At 34.2% G+C, this 18,021-nt stretch overlaps 1 protein-coding gene across 1 annotated transcript in view; it reads left to right on the top strand.

Annotated features, from left to right (window-relative positions):
* Diap2 (Death-associated inhibitor of apoptosis 2) overlaps positions 1-16,305 on the top strand; it is a 64,705-nt gene extending 48,400 nt beyond the window's left edge. The window contains exons 4-5 of the mRNA XM_072520808.1: positions 15,302-15,611; positions 15,953-16,305. Of these exons, the coding sequence (XP_072376909.1) occupies positions 15,302-15,611; positions 15,953-16,272 (630 nt within the window). The 3' untranslated portion in view covers positions 16,273-16,305. The remainder of the gene's footprint in view (positions 1-15,301; positions 15,612-15,952) is intronic.
* Positions 16,306-18,021: the final 1,716 nt, after the last annotated feature.

Genomic DNA, 18,021 nt, shown 5'->3' on the forward strand with positions numbered 1-18,021 from the left:
TACCCGTTATAATGTCAACGGAAACATAATAACGGAACTAGAAGAACAGTTGAAGACATGGAAAAACTATATTGAAGAACTCTGCAGATGATATACAACAATCTGAGCTAAGTAACATACAAGGAGACGAAGGTCCAGAAATAATGGAAGAAGAAGTAATGCACGCACTAAAAAGAATGAAAAATGGTAAAGCCCCAGGTCCAGATGAAATACCAACGGAAATCCTTAAACTAATAGAAAAAGACTCGATTCACATTTTAGTTGAACTTTTCAATAGCATTTATACATCAGGAAAAATACCACAAGAATGGCTTTTATCCACCTTTCTTATTATACCAAAAAAGATAAATGCCAAACAATGTAGTGATTACCGTACAATCAGTCTGATGAGCCGTGTACTAAAAATATTCCTGAAAATTATACACTTTAGAGTACACAGAAAACTGGAAATGGATATCAATAATACCCAGTTTGGATTTCGAAATGGACTTGGAACAAGAGAGGCGTTGTTTGCACTGAACGTTATGTCTCAAAGATGTCTTGACATAAATCAAGATGTATTCATGTGTTTCCTAGATTACAAGGCCTTTGATAAAGTGCGGCATGATCACCTAATCAGACCCCTGACAGAAAAGAATTTAGATAAACGAGACATTCGACTAATAGCAAATATGTAATACAATCAGAAAGCAGTAGTGAGAGTAGAGAATAATACCACTGAAGAAATTGAAATAAAGCGAGGTGTGAGACAAGGGTGTATACTGTCACCAACCCTATTTAATCTCTATTCCGAAGACGTAATGAATAGAACACTCTCTGAGCAATCCGTGGGTATTAAAATAAATGATGTTAGATTAAACAATCTGAGATTTGCCGACGACACCGTTCTGATCGCAGAAACACTTGAAGAGCTACAGACATTGGTGAATAAGATAGCAGACTGCAGCGAAGAATATGGACTATCTTTGAACATAAAGAAAACTAAATTTATGGTAATATCGAAATCAACACAGAATGTCCAAAATTTATATTTACACAATGAAATTATCGATCGAGTTAGCAAATACAAATATTTAGACACTTTTATAAATGAAGACAACGATAGCTCAGCAGAAATCAAAATAAGAATAGAAAAAGCCAGATCCATATTCACTAAAATGAAGAGAGTGTTCTGCGGAAGAGATTTGAGCCTTGAAATGAAACTTCGCCTGATGAGATGTTACGTACTTTCTGTGCTGTTCTACGGAATGGAGTCGTGGACGTTGAAAAAGATTGATACCAAAAAATTAGAGGCATTTGAACTGTGGATGTATCGCAGAATCCTGAGAATATCATGGACCGAGAGAGTCACAAATGTCGAGGTCTTGAGAAGAATGAATAAAGAAAAGGAAGTCATATTTACGATCAAAAAACGAAAACTGCAATACTTGGGACACATAACAGGAGGCGAATATGAACTGCTTCGAATAATTAGTGAAAATAGCAGGAAAAAGGTCCATAGGAAGAAGACGAAACTCCTGGCTAAAGAATCTATGGGAATGGTATAGCTGTAGCAGCAACGAATTGTTTCGGTCAGCAGTTTCGAAAATACGTATAGCCCTGATGATCGCCAACCTTCGGAACGAAGATGGCACTTGAAGAAGAAGCTAATTACTTATCGTACCACCAACATATTTAAAAGGTACACAGTGAATTTTGCTTTCTAATCAAACGTTCGAAACGGCGATGAGAATATCATATGACAGGTGTGAATAAGGTATAACTAAATAAACAACCGCGGATGGACTGAGAATATAATATAGACAGCTATGTCATTAACTATAAATTTGTAGTAACGAGGTGTAACACTATCGTGCCCAGAAGATGGATTCTACAGAAAAAAAATGTTGTTTGTAGCCTAGGTACGATACGGACGAACTGCCTGACAGTATTTTGTCCCAAGTCGTGGGAATAAAATGGATATGCTGGACACATCAAAATAAAAAAAAAAGATGTCACAGAAGACGACTCAAAAATGAGTAACTCTTTTACTCCAATCGCCAGAGACGAAAATGACACTCAACCTCTAAAAATCATACGAACAAGCGAATTTTACCGAGAATATTTATTTTGGGACCCCAAAAAAAATGCAAAAAAGTTTACCACTTTTACTCCCGGGCTTTGCTTGAGATTTAACACATACAAGTAGTATGATGTCGTAAGATTGTGAAAAAGTGTAAAATCAATTACAAGTTTACTGCGATAAAAGTAGGCCAAATGCGGAAAATATATTTTACCGCACAGATTATAATTTATTATAGCTATTACAATTTTATTGTTTTATAAAAACTACAACCGAATGAGATGAAATCAGTTTTAAACGCATTCCTCTCTCTAGCAATTCATGTTGATAGTCCAGAAGGCGCCTAGCGGATACATGCTTCTTACCATAAACATAAAATCTTAACAATGACGAAATTATCGTTCCAGTTGATTCATTTGCAATTTGCAGCGAATTGCATACGGGTACACCCACAACATAAAATTTTAATTCATGCTATTGTGTTTGTTTTGAAATGTAATATGTGCGTTCTTAGAAACTTCGAGAAAGAAAATTCACGTACAGGATACGACAATAAACAATAGAAGTCGTAATGTAACATTAACTGTAGATGTTTCATTTGTATTTTAGAGTGTGAATAGTGTCTTAAAGAAACAATGCCCGTATGCGTAAAATCAATTCCGGGCATACACGCCTAACTTAATGTACACAAATGCCGTTAAGATTCAGAAAAAAATCTCTGACGGTCATTGCATCTTCGACATCTCTCCATGACCGTCTTGGTCTACCTCGTTTTCTTCTAATGGGTGGAGTCCATTTTTCTAGTCCATACCAGTTTAGTCTTTTGGCTTCGATAGTATCTATTATATGTAGGCCAATTTCCATTTCTCTCCTAATTCTACGTTCCACACCCTATCAAGTTTAGTATATATATATATATATATATATATATATATATATATATATATATATATATATATATATATATATATATATATATATATATATATATATATATATATATATAATGAAGAGCTATTGGAATTAGCGTCAGGAAACACATTCTACTACCGAGACAGGACAGGTATTGGATTTCTAATCAACAAGAAATGGAATCAAAATAGTATCATAGTAGAAATAACTAGTATCTCAGATAGAGTAGCTAGCTTAACCTTACAACTATCAAAGAGATATAATATTGTGGAAGGCAGAACTTCTGAATGATACTATTTGAAGTTGTTACAGAATATCCGACACCTGTCTCACTGTTAGATGCATCTGTGTAGAGAATCTCGTCATATGAGTTTGTATTGACCAGCTCTAGGAAAGATTGCCTCAGAATTTGGCTGTTGATTTCATTTTTGTGATAATTATTAAACGAAAGGTTAATTTTTGGTATGTTATTAATCCATGGAGGAGTTGATGACAGTATATGAGTATCTGTTATTGAAAAATCAACAGGTCGTGATAGGGGAAGTAAAATTTGAGGTAATGTCTGGTATTTATTATTCGAAGACACTCTAGCAAAGTATTTTAGAAGAAGTTGTTGTCTGCGAATCGAAAGGGGAAGTTGACCTGTTTCACAGCGAAGACTTTCGGCGTGACTGAATCTGAAAGCTCGGAGACATATTCGTAATATGGTATTCTGTATAATGTCAAGAGTCCTTTAAATAAGTCTTTGATGCTGACATGTATACAAAGCATCCATAATCCAGTCGAATGAGAGATCTGTATACCTTAATTAGGATAGCTTCATCAGCTCTGAAGTGATGGCTTGCTAGAGATTTCAATAGATTTAATCTACGTAAGAAATTAGATTAAGAGTATGCAATTAGAAACCACAGATTACAAACCTTTGAGGTTTGTAATCTGTGGTTTCCATGTTAGTCGACTATCAGAAATTAAACCTAGTATCTTGTGTTCATAAGCTATTGTGAGCGGAGTAGCATTTAATGTAATTTGAGGTAATAATATGCTACGTGCTCTTCGACTGAATTTGAGTATTTTTGATTTTTCAGCAGACAGAGATAATGTATTTCCCGTCGTATTGTATTTTTTTAAATTGGTCAATACAGTAGAATTAATAGAGTGTCGAAGGCGCTCTCGATGTCAAATGATGTTGCTATTAAATCTTGGTTATTTTGAAAGGCGGTTGTGATTTCTGTTTGTGACATTACTAAGTTGTCAGCCGTGTTTCGTGATGGACGGAATCCGGATTGAGCTGAGTCTAAAATTTTGTGTAATTCTTATTTATTTTGCAATATGAAGGGGATGTTATTGGGACTTGCAGCTGAATTTTTGCAAGTTGGAAGAATATTTAAGAGTTCCTGTAGTGTAAATGGAGTGTTTAAGACAGTAAAGTCAAATTTGTGAGATTGGGAAGGATATTGTACAGGAGGATTTGTTTTTTTGAGTACATTCTTGTTTTTAAATCGCTGATAGAAATTTTAGGCGATTACATTGACGATTTGTTGATCATCGGTTACTAAATTACTTTTATGTAAAAGAGCTGGAATTCTGGTTGCGTATTTTTTCCCCCAATTTGATTAATTTTCTTCCAAACTTGAAAAGGGGCAGTATTATGAGTTAAATTGGAAATGTAGTTTTTCCATGAGAGTTTATTTTAAGTTTAAAGTCTATTATAAGTCTAAAACGAAGTCGAGCGATTTTCATGATGACAAACTTTTTCAATAATTATTACAAGAAAGAACCTCAGACTTCAGACCAAACTTTGCAAACATATATGAAACTAGTTTAAAGAAATAAGTATAGCATACGCTAACAAATTGCTGTGTCCACTATATGATTTCATTAAATTATATAAACGATCAGTAAGGATACTATATTTCCGAACTGACTTTACATATTGTTTGGCAACAGCACGTACTGCTCTCGGGAAATTCGTTGAATTTTTAGGCGTTATAATGGTTGAATTGCCACATGTCCTATAGAAACGTTGTAACAATTTATTTATAACGTGATTGAATGTACGACGTGCAACGGATGTACTTTTAATATTCCTAACATTCTGTATTAAAAGTTATATTTAACTTACCTAGATTCGATAGAATCGCTTTAAACTTTTAATAGCCTGACGTTTCAGTTACATACCGACAATATTCCTGCAATAAAAAATTCTCTTTTATAAACCGCTATAAAAGGCAGTTTATTATCGAGGAAGCTATAAAACTAACACCAATCAATTAGATTTTTATAGCTACGTGAAACCAAAGAGATGTCCATCGTTTCCTTTGAGGCATGGGGCAGACAATGCCAAGTTTCACAATACAACTCTATTTTTTATCTTGTAATAGACTTTTATTGTAGATGTTCTAAGTTTACGGAACGTTAAATATACAGTGGAGCTAAAGAAAGATTTGTTAAAAATACGTGGTAAAGAATGTGCTATATATAATAGTAAACTAAAAATATCATCGTTTTTAATATATACTAGAAATATTGTCTAACAGACATGACGAATCCCTAAGTTGAGTCTCAATAGATCGCAGTGTGGAAACTGCTTTACATCAGGTGCCACCTCCTGGCAGTTACGTAAGTTCTCTACAGACAAATTCGAGTTCCAACATTGTCTTGTGGCAAGGAACGAACCCACCGTAAGTGAGTCAGGCAGGGAGTCTATGTTGACATGGAATGGGTCAATTGACATTCTGAAAATACTATCGTCACAAGTGTTTGGAAAGTATTTCTGGAACTGTTCAATTAGGATCTCCAATTTGTTTGATAATTGGATTTTCAAAGTATTAATTTCAAACTTGATCCTTCATAAATGTCCTTGAAGCGTGTTTCTTCTAAGATTGACTCTACTTTAGGAAAACTCGAATAATTGCAGGGGTTTGCTGATATTTTACGAATCCAAAGTTGCAATTTCTCAATATACATCTTGATCGCATCACGATGAGTAACTAAATTTGAGTCTCCACCTTACAGTTTTAGGTTAAGGCTGTTCAACGAGTCAAAGATGTCTGACAAATAAGCCAATATTACTTGGATGCAATGTTTTTTGAAGGCCACGCTTAGTTCATTTTGTTTTTGCTGTTCCGAGAAGGTGATTACTTCATCTCGAAGGTCAAATAATCTTGCCAACATGTTTCCTTTTGAGAGCCATCGTACTTCTGCATGAAATAGCAGTGTTTTGTGATCACTCCCTAAATCTTCACGGAGTTTTAAACAGTCGAGTCTTCAACGCACTGTTTTGTATGTAATTCACTACTTTAATACACAACGTTAAGACAGCATTCAGTTCATTTGAAAGAGTTTTTGCTGCCAAGGCTTGTCGATGTATAACACAATGTATCCAGTCACATCAGCATTTTTCTCTCTTACTAATTGTACAAATCCTGAGCGAGAACCAAGCATTGAAGGCGTGCCATCCGTACATACACCGATCAATTTTTGCCAAAAGAGCAGATGTTTTTTAAAAAAGTCTGATTCGATTCCAAATTTATGTGGAAAGTCAGATGTTACAGTGGTTTGTTTTAGTTTTTTAAACATCATGGTTAATTTAGAATTTTAGAAAGATTACCTAAATTTAATTTAATTTTCGGCTTGTCTCGCGCCTCCCCGTTTGGGAACCCCTGGTGTAGACAAAATGACGTAAAATCATTGTGTAATTTTGTGCTATTGTATTTTCTGCACCAATTTTTTTTTGTTTATATTTTACGTTTCTTTATTTTATCAAATATATTTTTACTGATCCCTAATAAAAAACTGTTAAATTTTTTGTTATGTATTTTTATAATTTTTTAAAATAAAAATGTAAAAATAGTAAGGTTTTGGTATTTATTCTTTATTATATAATCCGACTTGCCACAAAATGTATTTCTCTCAATTCATAATTAGTAAAATTCTTGTAAAATAGATTACAGTAAAATTTTTGTATTACAAAAAATATTGCGTCATCATCTTGGGTCCTGATAGACCATCGTCGTACAGTAATGTATTTTTTTTAGACGTGTCGTGTAGCGTAGTGTTACAACAGTTAATTGTAATACAAATACAAAGACTGCGCTGGGCAGGTCATCTGATAAGAATGGATATCACAGAAAACCTAGTAATAAATAACGATACAACGATTTTTAAAACTTACCCCGTATAAGTTTGAAAACATAAACTAAGGCGAAACAGGAAAAATCGAGTATATCATAACCATCTCGTTGAGGATGATTGGCTTGAGCTATTTCCCGTAATCGGTCGTAATGCCGTTAATAAAAACAAAAATGGCGTCTGAGAGGCTATCTTCTATAATGTGTATATTTCCTTAAATGTCCATTGCTTTTGATCGTCTAAAGTCTTCGTGGTGTTGGTGTTTATTTAATTTTTTCTCGTTCTTCGAATCCACTTGTGGATTTTGTAATCTTTAATGAATCATTTTTAATGACGTAATAAACAAAAAAATAAGTATTTTTTTTAGATTTAAATAGCCATTTGTATTCAAATGTTAAACAAGGAGACTAGGATAGACTCTCATTATTTTTAATAGAAGTTTGCTTGCGGCGTTTTTGAATGTACACTTAAATAACAAATAGTATCAATATTTTTTCTTCATAAATATGCGATCATAAAATAGTTTTGTTTATTTCTACTAATTTTATTGATCATCAGGACAGAGACAGAAATTTAGCGCAGAATCTATTAAGCAAATCGATCGTACAATAGACTTTTGAAATCAGATTTATTTTAAAAAGAATATGTTGAATGCTCTAATGTATGAAATTTACAAATAAAAGGTAGCACAGTTTCCTATTAACATTTTCTAAGTATTTTCGCTCTCAGAGCATCTTCAGGGGCATTTCGTCAAAAATGTAGGCTATCCAGCACATCCATTCTCTCTGCAATCACTGCAGAATATACGTGAAACCTTTAACAAGAGCAGAGAAGAACATCTAATAGACAATATTCTGCAACTCATGGAAGAAAGAAGACAATAAAAAAACAGCAAAAGAATGTATAACAAAATTCAGATACAACTACGGCGACAGGCCAAAGAAAATTGGTTAAAATCACAGTGTGAAGAGATATATTTGTTGGAACAAAAACACGATACGTTTAATATCCATAAAAAGGTTAAATAAGCAGCTGGACTTCCAACATATCTAGCCAACTGTGAGGAGAACATTATCACAGATAAAAATTAAGAAATTTGTCTATGGACCAAATACATACAAGAACTATGACGATAATAGGTCCGAACAACCTCTTTCCTACATTTTTTCACGATTTTATCCCTTATGCCTTTTTGTGTACTGAAAATGTCATAAGAGATAAGCAAAAACAAAGTAAATTTGATTTGCGCGTTTTCTGACAATCAAATTTTTCTAATTTTCCGCAACTTTTTCAAGATAAAATTTTTCGTTTTCACCAGAAGAATCCGATGATATAAAAATCAAACATGGGGTCCGACAGGGGTATATACTACCACCCCTGCTGTTCCGAATATACTTTAAAGAAATCTTTCAAGAATCAGTAGAGGATGTTAAAGCCTCTATGATGAATTGAAGGAGAATTTATCGATGTCATCAGATACGCGGACGATACGGTGATGCATAACATTGTGCATAAACAAGACCATCCCACAGGATTGTGGATATGTGTTCTCTATTTGGCCTCACGAACCAGAAACGTTGAATAAATTTCTAATGGACATCAACAGTAAATAACAATCAATCAAATTTACTATGGAAAAAGAAAACAACAAGCATTTGGTAAAAACTATTTTTTAAAATTTCTTGATACTTTGCTGCGTTAATTGTGCCTTCCACCACGTCATATTTTCCTAGACCCGCTGATGACATGCACCCCCCAAATCATAATTCCTTTGGGAAACTTCACAGTTCTTTTGAGGCAATCTTTATGTAATGCTTCACTTTTACTTCTGATAACCCGTTTTCGAAAGTCTTCCACGCAAAAATCAAATTTCGATAAAAATATAAAAATGTAATTGTAATGGTAAACTATATAAAACATTATCATGAGACGAGTCTTGCTAAAAAAAACGATAATTTTTGTAATGGCCATTAGTGTACATATACATGTACAAATCCTTTTTTTTTGAGTATATATATATATATATATATATATATATATATATATATATATATATATACCCGGTATTTAGGCGTTCGACGCCCTTCCGGTAGGGATCTATGGAGGAGTATCACCTAGCCGCATGCCCTTATCTCTTGCCGTACTGCTCCACCATAGGCCGATCAGATACCAGCATATTCTAGATATTTTTTTTGAGTATACCGCATACATTTTGTTTTCCATTTTTTTTAAACACCGAGATGTTTACAGTGTTTTTTAAATAAAGAAATTTTATAATGTATTATCCTTGAACATTGCTCCTATAAACAAAGCTAAATCATATTTTGGTCCAAACACACTATGACTCACTGCATTAAACAAGAATCGCTATTTTAATATCTTACTGTTTTTTAAGAAGAAAAAAGCGCCAGCATCTGTATTCTGTGTCACTGCTCGTTTTAATAAATGATCGTGGGCTGGAACTAACTTAGAAGTCAACTTAAAAAAGTAAATGTCATTTTTAACACAGTGGTGTACAATATGATCTAATTATGTTAAACTGCTTCAGTTTTTCTGTCGATCTAATATTTTCAACGATATTATTTATCATATTTATACAAAGGACCAACAAAAATCTTTTTTATATTTCTTCTTTAAGTGACGTTTTCTTTCCGTGTTTACTTCTTCCAATTAATCTTCTGTTGTTTCGAAATTGAGCTATAGAAGTTTCAATGCGGATCTTTCCGTAAAATAGATTAAGTCTACATCTAAAAACTAGAATTTGTAGAACGAAGAACTAAAAACAACAATAAACGATAAACGGAATGCTTATCTAAAAGTCCTACACACAAGACCCAACATAGGACATGATATAAAGCATATACAGTGGCATGAAGCATTTAAATCAGATCGAGAAAAATCAGAGAGATAAATCAGAAAAAGATCGAGCTGATCGAAATAAGATTTAGGAAATAATGAACGACAGACAATGTCCACATCTTCCATAGTCAATAACAGTTTGTATTACCTGACAAAAATAGTGGTGAACATTGGAAAGCGATAGCAAAGCTTTTACTGAAATCGTAAACTTTTGCAAATTTCGTTTAGCTCAAGAGGCAAAAAATGACATTATTAAATCGATTTCGTTTATGGCCATCAGAGTAGATGGCACTTTTGTAGCTATCCACTTGGAAGTGGGAAATAAGCAAGATACATACACCGACCGTTCTGTGTGCGCATTTGTATCAGCCCGAGTCTCTGACGACTCAGGGATATCTAGAAATAACGTTATAAGATTCTCGATTCATACACGGAAGGTTTGACGAATTGTGCTCTTGCACCATATATGTTGGCCTTATAATTCGTATATTTCTTCACGTATCCGTCTATTAATTTCTCTCTCTCTCTCTCTCTTTCTCTCTCTCTCTCTCTCTCTCTCTCTCTCTCTCTCTCTCTCTCTCTCTCTCTCTCTTTCTCTCTCATATTTTCATGGCGTGACTAAGTAGTTTTATGGCCCTGTAGTTTGTACATCATTTGTAAACTGCTTAGGTACTTGTTTTTGTAAGGGCCTTGGTGAATTCAAAAATAATATTTTTAGTTGTGTTTTTGAGCCCTAAAAATCGCAATTTTGTGTTTTTTTTTTTTCAGTTTTAAATTGTTTATAACTCGAAAACGTTCAAGTTTACAGAAGAATTACTATTGTGTTCAGAATTTCCCAAAAAATTAAAAAATTTGTTGTCACAATTTGTTCAAAACAATTGCTTAAAAAAATTTGAACAACTTTTCGGCTGGGTGACTTCTTGAACCTTATTTTGGGGTATCTCATGAAGGTGAATATGCAAAAAAATTATGGGAATATTTTTCCGAACGAACCCGAGCTTCGCCTTGTCTATGATTTCTAGTTCCAAAGCCTAGTACTTCAATTTTTTGGCTTCGTATCCTATCTTGGATTAGCCCACACGTTCATTAAAATCACCTCCTATTATATTATGACTGTCTCCTCTGATGCAAAATTACTCAGTAATTGTTCACAGAAAGCTTTTCTTTCATACTTGATTTGTTGTTTTATTCACGCAAAGTTTCCAGTCTTCTATCTTTACTCGTAAAAGTAAATATTAGATATAAAAGTAATGTATGGTTCGCGAAAATGATCAGCATCGGTATAAAAGATTTATACTTATTTTTTAGTGTACGCTACTGGTTAAAATAAATCTGGTAGAACGTACAAAATTGGAGTGAATGGGTTAGTGGGCACCTTACAGGTTCTTTTTTTATGGTAGGGTGCTTGCCCACCAAAGCATAAACTGGAAGTTTGTTTAAACAAGCGAAGACTTGTTTAAATTTTTATCATTGTTAGTGATTGTTTATTTTCATGACAAGAATAAATGCAAAGTCCGTTTAGTAATCAACTGTCAACTGGTTCCAAAAATCGGCACGACAAATGTCGATTAGATGAGTTTATATCAATTAAGTTTATTTCAGAGACGTACTCGGTGTAATTTAGATTTAGACCGTAATAAATAACTCAAATATTTAGGAAATAAATGCTATCTTGGCCTACAGTATCTGATTTTTTATTTGAATAGTTTTGTTGGATTTGATATATTAAATTTCAAAAATTAATGAAGTGTTTATTGCACAAAAAAGAATAATAATGTCTATTGCTGGTATTCCCCATAATACTAATTATTACAGACAATACTTTCAATAATTCGTTCTATCCCCATGTTACAGAATTCCACTGCGAATCCTTCAAGGAATCGAGTAACCTCTTCCTTGACTTAAACATCGGTACTCAAGCGTAAACCACTTAAGTGTTCCATTAATTTTGAGAATCAGTGATAATCATTTGGTGCTAGGTGCTAGGTCCGGTCTGTAGGGGTTCTGGATTGCACGTCTCAGTCGTTTTAATGTATCACAATATCTGTCGAAGTTAACTGTTGTTCCATAGGCAACAAGTCAACAACAGCAACACTAGGCTCTTCCTGTCCCAAACGACGGTTGCCATGACTGTCCCAGTAGACAGCGTTTGTTTACACTTCTTCGCCTTCGCCGAAGTTGACTGACGCCATTCACACGATTGCTCCTTGGTTTCGGGGTGAGAGAGGAGAGTTGATGCATAAGGCAGTGTTTTCAGATTTTTCCCAGCACGTTGCATTCTTTCTCAGCGGCATAGGGAGTCATTTTTTACGAATGAACCTCGTAGAATGAGAACAAACAGAAATAAAACATTTTTTTTAGTGATAATGATTGCCCACCAGATTATCTCAGAGACTAAAATGGGTACGACACGTACATAAACTTGGTAATAAAAAATTTGGTTTGGGAGGAGGTTCCGAAAAAGACTAATTGGGCGTCCCAGAATATGATGGACAAACAATGTCCGCTCAGATCTCAAAAAAATGAATATTCCACTGGACAACACATTTAAGGAAGAACGAGCCTTTTGGAAAAAAATTTACAGTCAGCCAAAATTTACCTAGGGTTGTAGCAACACATGATGATCATGATCAATAACGTATTTTGCAAAGCCATTTCGTGCTTTTATAATTACATTAATTTACATTTAATGCAAGCAGTCTTTTAGTAGGGAATTTTTCAGATTTTGAATGAATATTGTCTAATGCAATTACGGAATATATGTTAAAATTGGCGAAGAATTAGATCACCATATCTTCGTGGTAATCACAGGTATATATTGACTGAAATATTCAGAATACCAATCAAAAAGCCATCTACCCTAGTGGTAGACTATTATCTTTTTCCTTAACTAAAGAGCACTTTTATTAGTGTAAATAGTCTATCTAAGAAAACTTGGCGAGGGGTGGTTACATTATCTTACCATAACCTTCGTCGAGTCACAAAAAAAAATCTAAAAATATGTCAACTTCTTACACATTTACATTCTAATCAGCTATATAGGTAGGTCATGAAAATATTAGCATAGTACACATTTGATTTTTGTGTGACATTATATTTGATTGTTTATCGCTACTTGAAGTAATGAATAGGTATATTTATTGTATTTGTCATGATAAATCTGGAAAACAAAGACGACACCAATGCATTAATTTAAATTCTTATCTGTCGTCTATATTGTAAATCCCCATATCTTTGTTAAATGCGGTAATGTTGACAGTAATTACTGTTCTTATTAATTTTATGGTTTTGATTTTTTACCGATTTATCATGAAATGCACTAGGAAAAATTCACAAAAACATGTTTTATATTATTATATTGAAAGAGGAAGAAGCAGATCAATCGTGTATGGAGCAGATAATTAACTTAAGAGGATAATTTTTGAGCAAGATATTTTCCTGCGTACATTGATTTTAGTAGAAGATATCCTATACTGAGACTGATAAGGATCTACCGAACGAGATTGCTAAGTTGTTCGTATAATATCGATCCATTTAGAGCTAGCGACATATTTATGCCAAAAGTAAATAGTGAATTATTAAAGTATTGTCAAATATAGAGAACAATAGAGAACAAAAACTGGCAAGATGTACTAAAACTTTTAATAAAGAAATTAAGTTAAAACACAAAAACTAGTTAGTAATAAAAAATGTAAAGACTAAAAAGACATATGAGAAGCAGAAACTTAAGCCAAAAAACAAAAATAACCATATACAAAACCCTTATACAACCAGTGTTGACATATGGGTCGGAGACATGGACCATTTCCAAGGCAGATGAAAATCTCCTGCTTATATTTGAACGAAGGATCCTGAGAAGAATATTTGGTGGCATCTGTGAAAATGGTGTTTGGTGAAGGAGGTACAACTACGCGATATATCACAGATATAAACATATATTTGGTGGTAAAGACGTAGTATCGTTTATAAAAATAGGAAGACTAAGATGGGCAGGACATCTGGTAAGATCACAGCAGAACAACCCTCATAGAAGAATCCTTATGTCACAACCTGTGGGAAGTAGAAGTAGGGGTAGACCAAAACTCAGATGGAGGGATGGTGTAGATGAGGATGGTAGACAAATAGGCGCAGCAAACTGGCAACAGTTGGCAATGGATAGAACTGACTGGCGTAATAGACTTGGGAAGGTCGAGGCTCTTTTATAGGGCTGTAGCACCAATGATGATGATGATAAAGACTAAAATGTATTGCAAAACTTTGTTTCTGTGAAACAAAGAAAAGCAGTTTCGATCCTTTTTTATACAAAGGTTTACATTGCATTTCTCACAAAAAAAGTTAGTCTTTTTGTTAGTGTTGACATGCTTACACCTTTTTCTTATTTGTTTCCATCCAGTTGAGGCATATGGTCAAAGAAGTCATATTGAACTTCACGAACTGGTCTAGTTTCTTCAAGCTTATATTTTAATTTTTTTCGTGCTATGGGTGGTGTTGAAGTACTTGGAGTGCCTCTTTTGATGCGAGAAATTGGTTTGTTTGCCTTGATCAGACTTTCAGCAAGCCTCGTTTTGAAATCTAGAAAGGTTAATCGGCCCTTATTTAAAATTTTTAGTGTGTCACATTCTTGTGGATATTCAAACCAACTATTTACTGCAGCCAAGTCTACGGCATGAAAAATTATTCGAAGAGTCCATTTTTTTGAACGAATATAAATTACATCCATATACTTTTTTTCTTTTTTGTCCCACCGCTTAACTACATCAGTATTTCCAATTCCAACAAAGTTAGAAGCCAGAAACACACTCCGATTATCCATCCATTTGAGTAAAACTACATCAGCATTTTTACTTGTTACTTGATCTGTAGTTCCTCTACAATTTTTGCTTAGAACTGATCAATCTATGTTTATTTTGATTAAAAAACTTTTCACCTCGTAGAAGGGGTGGCTTCCAAATTCACAGCATCCTACACTTCTTCGACTTAAGATTTTACCGTGAATTACAAGTTATCTCACATTTTGGATGATAAATATACCCCAGGGACCCTAGCTTCCTGTTCTTCTTAATTAAATTAAAAAAAAAACGAAACGACGTATTTTCGCTTCGTTTTTTGGTATTTATATTGAAGTCACTTTTCTTTTTTGATTTGTATTACTTTATTCCCTAGTCTTAGAGACCTTATAGTTTGGCGATTGAAATAGTGCTGTTAACGTATCTTATATTGGTTATAGTCCTTCTGTTAATTGAAGTTCCAATTGATTTAGTTATTTTCTTAGATTTTCCCAAATATGTGCTTGGAGTATATGCTAAAGTTTTATTGAACTTACCTTTTTTGTTTCAGAGACCTTCCGCTCAAAGACTACAGACGACTCGAATTCGACGAGAAGTTACCGAACGAGAAATCCAAAGTTACTTGACTAGTCCACAGGCGTTGGCCGCTCTCAGTATAGGCCTCAATGTCGAAAGGGTGAAACGTGCAATAAGAGAAAAGTTGGAACAGACTGGAAGAGCCTATTCCCAACCAGACGCTTTAGTGGAGGCAGCTCTTAATCTACAACACGAAGAAGAGGATCCCAATTCACATGAACATTACACTCCGATAGATCTAAGTCTTAGGAATGTCGTGTGTGCAGCAATGGAAGAGTGTATCGGTGAGTTTGTTTGTACCTGTATAAATTACATTTAGGAACAAAAAATGTGTGTCAATTAATTACACAAACTTTTATTAGCAAGTTTTTTTTCCCTGAAATGCATTTTCATTAGATCAGGTGTTTTGGGCTCTATCATATAATGGTTTTCTGTAAACTTTGGTTGCATATCCTGTATCCTGTTTTGTGATTAATATATCCAGAAAAGGAAGTGAACTGTTCTCTTCTTTTCCCATGGTGACTTTGGTTGTTTTTTCCTTTGCTGTTGATTTTTGCTTGTACCTATTCCTTTCTTTTTGCTACATAGCAACTATTCTTTATTTCATTTCCCTGTTTTGTTTCAGATCGACAACCTGAGCAGGACCAGCAACCCGAACCTGCACAGCAGTCAGATATGGACGAGGCGTTTGAAGTATCCCCCACCACCGCTCCAGATGGCACTCCGCAGTTGCATTACCAACTGGTAAAAACAGTATCGCTGGAAGAAGAAAATAGGATTCTGAAAGAAGCTAGACTATGTAAGATTTGTATGGACAGCGAGGTGGGAATTGTTTTCCTACCGTGTGGTCACCTAGCGACCTGCGTCAACTGCGCCCCGAATTTAGAAGATTGTCCTGTTTGTAGATCTACTATTAAAGCCACTGTGCGAACGTTTTTCTCATAATTATTCGATGGTATTAAAATAATTGTTTCCATATATGTTTTGTTTTTATTTGATATTTAACCATTAACCTAAAGGAAAGGGATAAGAAGGAGCGTTCATGTTTTTTTATTACTTCATAAAATAATCGAATAGAAGGAAAAACTTCAAATGTTGATTCTTTCATAAGATCTGGATTCGGAAATATGTAGATCTTAGCAATAAATATTAATCTTTATATCCAAAGATATGGAAAATAAATAAAAAGGTGAAAAATGTGTAAAAGAATCATTGAAAAACATTTTCAGTTACCAAAAGTATTCTGTTACTCTCTACAAAACAATGATTGTTCTGATCTGGACATACGGACATGTGAGGATGAGATAGTTAGGCGGATTATTTTTATGCGATTTTAAGGCTCCCCCAAACCAACGCGAATTATTCGCAGCGGATTCGTGACGGAAAGTTCGCAGTCGAATTCCTGACGGAATTCGTAAAGAACTTCATATTGAAGCGAATATATTCGCGTCATACTCGTATGTGTCTAGTATTGAGAAGAGTTGGTGACAACGAAAAACAAAGAATACTACTCAGTGATCTCAATTCTTCACAAAAATGTATACATCATCAGATGAAGAAGAAGCTCTTGTAATGTTAGCAATGGAGGACGACAATTCAAGGTAAAATTATTATCTATAGTTATCCTAAAACAACAATATGGACTATATTATGAATTTAATCTTAGGAAAAGAAGAAAATGGGTTCATGATATCAATCTAGAAAGACTGAAATGTGGGGAATATCACACGCTGATGCCTCAATTACGAAAAGACGATAAAAGATGCTACATTTATTTTAGAATGACAATAGATTGTTTCGATGAACTGTTGCACCTTGTAGAAAATGATATTAGAAAATCAGACACGAATTACCGAGAAGCTATTTCTCCCGAAGAACGGTTGGCCATAACATTAAGGTAAGAAAATGAAAAAAAAAACTGCAGGCATTATTTATATCAGTAATTTACTACAGTAAAAGAGAATAAGGATCAAAATAACTCTAAAATATACTTTATGTATTGTAAGGGTCAAAGGAATTGACATAGTTGGAAACTGATGGATTATGGGAAGCTGCTTGGTTGCAACTCTACGCCAAGTTGTGTAGTGTAACATAATTATTTTCACAATTCACTTCATAGAACCCAGAAGTATTCGATTGTTTAGGTAATGCAGTGTCATTTGGTGAAGGTAGGGATACAACCGAAATACTTCCGACGGAAGAGAGGTTTTGATAGGTGTCTGTACTTTCAGCTCTAGATTGATGGCTATTTAAAGAACTTTCCTCCAATTGAAGCAACTCCTGCTCCATGATAACTTGCGCAATCTTCATTTTTGTTTCAATTTGCCTTCTAGGAGAGAAAGATTTTACCGTAGAAGCATGAGCCAAAAACAGTTGATCGGTAGCATCATGCACTACTCTCTTTTTGCTCTCAAAATAACTGATCATATCTTTCACAGATGTGGATGGCTCAGAATTGCGTTTTCTGTTTGTTCTGCCTGTAGAAGGAGTTTCATTTGAAAGAGTAACCCTAGGAGCTTCATTTCGAGTAGGTTTCGATGAGGAGGGTTGAATCTTATTCTGGGAATCATCTGTCTGAGTTGTTAGTAGATTTTTACTACACGTTGGTTTCTGTACTGCGGAATTTTCATCCGTAAATATATTTTCGGGTGATTCTATATTTGGGAATGCTTCAGATTCTTGTGTATCAACATC

Source organism: Diabrotica undecimpunctata, chromosome 1, assembly GCF_040954645.1.
Source record: "Diabrotica undecimpunctata isolate CICGRU chromosome 1, icDiaUnde3, whole genome shotgun sequence".
Taxonomy (NCBI): domain Eukaryota; kingdom Metazoa; phylum Arthropoda; class Insecta; order Coleoptera; family Chrysomelidae; genus Diabrotica; species Diabrotica undecimpunctata.